The sequence below is a fragment of the Nelusetta ayraudi genome, unplaced genomic scaffold (assembly GCF_046127955.1).
Source record: "Nelusetta ayraudi isolate G7.1 ecotype Tasmania unplaced genomic scaffold, CSIRO-AGI_Nayr_v1 ptg000117l, whole genome shotgun sequence".
In the NCBI taxonomy this organism is placed as follows: Eukaryota; Metazoa; Chordata; class Actinopteri; order Tetraodontiformes; family Monacanthidae; genus Nelusetta; species Nelusetta ayraudi.
The window spans coordinates 296,156-302,106 of NW_027466167.1; the positions used below are offsets into that span (position 1 = coordinate 296,156).

Here is a 5,951-nt window from a genome sequence, read left to right on the forward strand (position 1 = left end):
ACGAACAATTCGTTTTCATTTTTACTGTCAATAACGTTTCTGTTTTTTATTCCTTATATTTCTATTAAATATTTTTTCATTTATCTTGTGACCTTTAAATACTGCTGTAATGAACCAAATTTCCCCAGTGTGGGATTAATAACGTGTTTTTATTATTATTATTATTATTATTATTATTATTATTATTATTATTACTATTATTATTATTGTTGTTGTTGTTTAAAAACTAAACCAAAGGAAAAAGGAGGGTGTAAATGTGAATGTTATTTGAAAATGGAGTCAATTGATTTGACTGTTATGGTTGTGAAATAATAGTTGTTAATTGGTGCAACAACAAAAAACAAAACATTTTAACGCTACAGTTGATGCCATCATAAAATTTACACCATTAATTCATTTAAAAGAAATCTCTAATCCAGATTATAGAAACCACACATCCATCATATCGGAGGAGGATAAAAGAAGTCACAGGTCCAACATCCAAGAAACTTCAACATTTGCTGACCAGTGGGGGGGGGGGGGGGGGGGGGGTGAACCTCCAGAGGTTCTCCTGCTCGCTGGGTTCCAGCCGTGAAGGTTCCTCTCTGCTAATTGCTACCATGAGCTGGCTGAGCAGGGTTTTCCCAGGCCTCTGGCTGCTCCTTTCTTCCCCTCAATGGGATTAAGTTGGCCTGTGGTGGTGGTGGGGGGGGAGAGGGAGGGGGGGTGGGTCTCCAGTTCCCATCTGATCTCAAACAGATTAGATCTGATTACGGCTCTTCCTCTTTGATACGCTCGGCAGGCGCCCTCGCTGCCTCGCTGGATTCTCTCCACGGGATTATTCCTTTTGATGGGTTTGTTTGTATGTCTTGGTTTTTCCCTTTTAATCCCAGCAAAAGACAATACAAACAAACAAACAAACAAACAAACAAACAAACAAACACAACAGTCAAGTGGCGCACACAGAAAGTGTTGCACATCTTTTTTTTCATGCGCTCGTTCGACGAGATGGCGTCTCCTCCGCAGACGTCTTTGTTGACCTTTGACCTTTCTTTGACTGCGCCCAGAAACAGTTCCTACCGTCCAAGTGTTTCCTTTAGTGTTCCTGATCAGCACTGTTTGAAGCACAGTGAAAATGTCATTATTCTCAAAAGTGCACCTAAAGTTTGTCGCTCTTCCCAGTTAGTACGAAGAAAGTGCGTCTAGACGAAGAAGAAGAAGAAGAAGAAGAAGAAGAAGAAGAAGAAGAAGAAGGACCTGGCCGAGAAGGACCGACCCAAACCCGCCTCCCCAGTAACCACACGGGACGGTCTAGCCTTCAGCGTATTTCCTGGTTGCGTCACCACCGTTCCCTCCTGCTGGCCAACGCCGGAAGTGACGTCTTTCTAGCATCAAGCTAACCATTGGTTCGCCATCCAACCGTGGCGTTGGAGGTTCAAATCAGTAAAAACCCTACGGTGAAAACTTAATGTTTTATGTGAAATATGAATGCTTAAATGTATATGTGGTGTCTTTGCCAGTAGATGGCGCCATTTCAGCCGACTTCCCAGGATCCCAGGATGCTTTGCAGCAGCACGCAAAGCATCCTGGGATACAGAAGGAGGCGAAGGATAGTAGCGGTGCATCCTTCAAATCGGCTAAAGGTAGGGCGCATTTCAAGGGCGCATTTGGAGCGTCCTTCGAACTTTGGTGAAATGGGAGGAGCCTTGGCTCAGTGCTATGATGCTACTGGCCTTCAAAAGCATGCTTCGAAGGATGCAGACCCTGGACTGAGACGCAGCCTATGTGCTCTATAGGCCCTCTAGTTCGGAAGTCAAAAACTTTTACGGCATACGTGCTGGCTCAGCAACTACATTAAAATGGATGGGGGGGCCGTCATGTTGGACCCTGGGGGGCCTGACTGTGAAGCGCTGGAAGTAGCGGCTCGCTAACAAAGTAGCACCACAAAGAAGAAGAAGAAGAAGAAGAAGAAGAAGAAGAAGAAGAAGAAGAAGAAGAATGGCTCAATATCCCAGTCAGTCTGTCTTCTTCTTCTTCTTCTTCTTCTTCTTCTTCCTCTTTTCGGTTTTGATGGTATTACCCAGCGACAGGCGTCAGCAGACAGGACCCCCCTCCATCCTTCCATACCTCCCCGCCTCCAATCATCTGCTCGGATGCACCTGGTTGGCTGCAGGAGCCTGGTCTTTCCCAGGTCCATCTGCCTCGGCCGAGGACACCGAGGACCCCTGCTGGAGGCCGAGGGAGGCGGCGCGGGTCCACGGAGGCCGAGTGAGCGAGTGACCGTTTAAAGGGATTAGAGAGTGAGACGAGGCCCCGGAGCCCTGAGACAGTCTGACCCGGCCGGAGCTCCACGGGGTCACACAGATCCCACCTAATCCTGCAGCCCTGATTTATTTGCTTAGGTTTTTTTTTAAGCGGGGGAAGGGGGGGGGGGGTGGAGGGAGCAGGGGGGAGGAAATGTTCCTGCAATTTGGACTCAGCAGGAGGTCAAAGGGCAAAGAGGCGGTCAGATGGACTTAATCTCGGTGCACTGAATGCACTGAATATTTTACTATCATATATATATATATATATATATATATATATATATATGTTATATATATATATATATATATATACATGTACGTGGATACATACATAGAGTCAGACAAAATAATGTATCCATACATCAGGAAATTAAATAAATATTTCATTTGTATAAGTACTTCTATACATAATACTGGTGGAGGTCAAAGGTGACTTGTATTAATCTCGTAAAGTCTGAATACATTTGGGATTTAAATATTCATGCAGGCTTTCCTTTTCCTGGTGTGTGTGCACAATGTCTGGGCAGACCATGTAGACTGTGTTCACATGCATTGCAACAGTTTTGGTTCTTTCACCTTTAACAGTTAATCTTGGCTGGTTTTCTCCCAACAGTTCTGTGTTCGATGAGATTAAAGCCTTGGCGTGGTCTGTTTGCTTTAGGTTTTGGAATGCTTTTGTTTTGACAGTCTGACAACAATGTGTGTGTGTGTGGGTAACTTTACTTACTTGAACCATTTAACTGCCTGTTCTTTTTGTCCCAGTAGTTATGACCGATGCACCCGTTGAGACAGTTTCTCCATTCAGCTGCGTGAGCTGCCCCCCCCCCCCCCCCCCCACAAGTCAGCGCTTCCCTCTGATTGGTCGACTGATACCAGTCACACTGCAGCCATCTACCGTACCGTGAGTGTCTCGTTCAGCCTATTTTCATCTTCCATACCCGCTCCGTCCCGAGCTCAGGGTCCTGGGGGTCTGCTGGAGCCTCTCCCAGCTGTCACAGGGTGCAGGCAGGGTGACACCCCGGACCAGTGGCCAGGTCATCGCACCACCAATCATCGTTTATTTATTTATTTATTTATCCAAACCCACTTTGCCCCTTAGAGAGTCTTAGCCCTCCTGCTCAAAAGGTGGAACTAACAACTGCAATGTTGCGTCACAACTTCTCTCAAATGTGGAACGAGCCGGTGCCAACCTCTGGCTGGGACGACAGTGGTGTGTGATGTCACAAAGGGTTGACATTTTGGTTCAGGAGAACAAACAGGACCAGACTTTGGCTTTTATAGATTAAACAAAAACAAATATATACATATATATATATATATATCATATATATATATATATGTATATATATTCTCTATTTATTTCCACATATACATAGAAAAGCATGAATTCATCAAAGATCACTTGGTGTAAAAAATAATAATAATAAAAAAAAATTAAATAACTATACATTTTAAATATTCCCTCTGCTTTTATGTACAAAGTGAGTCTGTGGTGAGAAGAAGACTCAGCAGTCCGACACGTCCACGTCCAGGTCGGAGAACTCCTCCTCCTCCTCCTCCTCTTCCTCCTCCTCTTCCTCCTGGCCCTGGGACCCGGGACTCCTGGGTGGAGCCGCCAGGCCCAGTTTGGCCAGCTTGGCCTGCTGCTGCTCCAGACTCTGCTTGCGCCACTTGATGCGTCGGTTCTGGAACCAGACTTTGACCTGGAGGGGTGGAGAGAGTGACAGGTCAGGACGTGTGTGTGGGGGGGAGAGAAGTCTAAGTCTATACATATCTATCTATCTATCTATCTATCTATCTATCTATCTCTCTAATATATATACATATATATATGTATAAGAGGGCAAGAAGAAAGCAAGAAGAAATGCAGCAAACACACGAGACAATAGAAGAACAGTCAAAGACACAGTAAGCGTTGAAAAGGCGTTTTTATAATTCCACTGGCAAAGTGCTCCAGGTGTGTGTGTGTGTGTGTGTGTGTGTGTGTGTGTGGGGGGGGGGGGGGTCCTCACCTGGGCTTCGGTGAGCTGCAGCGCCGAGGCCAGCAGGAACCTCTCCGAGCCGACCATGTACTGCTGCCGCGCGAACTCCTTCTCCAGGCGCGAGAGCTGCTCGCTGGTGAAGCTCGTGCGCATCCGCTTGGACTTGCCGCCTTTGGCCTTGAAAGCGTGCAGCGACCCCGCGTGGACCCTGGACATGGGGGGAGCTGCGGGAGGGGGGGGGAGGAAGAAGAGACTCGGTTTGCAATTCCATAGCATTTCGCTTTCTGTTCCTTCCTTCGTCTAGAACCGAGTCGGTACCTTGAGAGTAGAACGCCGCCCGGCACGTCGTCGGCTGGCAGCTGTAGGGCGGCCAGCAGCAGTAGCCCGGATACCCGGCGTGCGCGTGCAGCGCCGCGGGCTGGAAGACGTAAGGCGGGAGAGCCGCGGATCCTCCGTGAGGCTGCGGAGGCACCAGCAGCAGCGGCGGGTACCGCTGCCGGTCCCCGGCCCGGCCCGGGCTCGAGTCCTCCGGCTCGGCCAGCAGGGCGTCGATGGTGAAGGACTTCCCCCCGCCGGAGGGCTTGCTGCTGGGCGCCGGGTGGAGCGGTGCCGCTGCGTAATGACGCACAGAGTATTCGTAAGATCCCAGCGGCCTGTTCGGCACCTGCATCCTGGCAACAACAAAAACAAAAACAAAAACAAAAAAAAACCCAACAACACACCAACAAAAGTAAAACTAACCAATCTAAACTAAAAAAAAAGATCTTTTCTAAGGGAGCTGGAGTCGGAGGGTGTGTGTGTCAGAGGTTCCACTCCGGGTGAGTGCTGCTCCCTCTGGCCGGACTCCGGCCTTTATATCCCGTCCAACACTGAGGTGTGAACAGTACCCCCCCCCGTCCCCCTCCTCACCTCCCAGACCCCCCCGACCCCCCCGCCGGTTCTTTGTCTTTCTAAGCAGCAGATGAGAGGGACGAACATCCCGACAACGTATCCAATTAATTGGTGCTCTTGAGGGGATTGTCAAACATCCTCAGGCCCTTTCAATGACAAGGCTTTGTGAAGCTTGGGGGTTGGATGGAGGGGGTTGTGGTGGGGGTGGGGGGGGGGGTTGGAGATTTAGCGGCCTATACAAATTCCTGCGTGGATCTAAAGTCCGAGTGTAATCGGCACCGCTGCGAGGCCTTGATGTCCCCGAATCATCGCATTTGGAGCCTTTTGAGTCTCGCCAGTGGTGGGGGGTGGGGTGGGGGTGGGCGGACTGGCGGACTGGTGGATGGTGATGATGGTGGTGGTGGTGTGTGAACAACACGACCGACACTCAACCTGCACCGAACCGAACCTGCCGCGTGTGACGTCACACCCCGCAGCGTCACTGGTCGGCGGGATGAAGAGGTTGTTGCTGCTGATGAAGACTCCCTTACAGGAAGTCATCGACCCCCCCCCCCACCACCCCTCCTCTCCCGCCTCCTCGTCCTCCTCTTTCAACTGCGGATTATTACCCTGCTCCGCAAACTCCGCGCGGCTCATTTCCATCGTCGTCGCGAGGCGCTTTTGAAAAGTGAAGAGTGTCGGCGACGCGGCGAGAGACCCTCGCGGCTTCCTTTTGAGTTCGTCCTGTTTGTCGTGGCGCACTGACACCACAATGTCTTAATGAAGAGCGCAAACACAGACTTGACTGGAAGCC

At 49.5% G+C, this 5,951-nt stretch overlaps 1 protein-coding gene across 1 annotated transcript; it reads right to left on the minus strand.

Annotated features, from left to right (window-relative positions):
* Positions 1-3,622: 3,622 nt before the first annotated feature.
* On the minus strand, positions 3,623-4,971 carry noto (notochord homeobox). The gene is made up of 3 exons (XM_076049523.1): positions 4,586-4,971; positions 4,298-4,491; positions 3,623-3,988 (listed from the first exon to the last, which is right to left on the minus strand). Exons 1-3 carry the CDS (start codon positions 4,935-4,937, stop codon positions 3,791-3,793), a joined length of 744 nt encoding a protein of 247 aa, XP_075905638.1. The 5' UTR covers positions 4,938-4,971; the 3' UTR covers positions 3,623-3,790.
* Between the last annotated feature and the right edge of the window lie 980 nt (positions 4,972-5,951).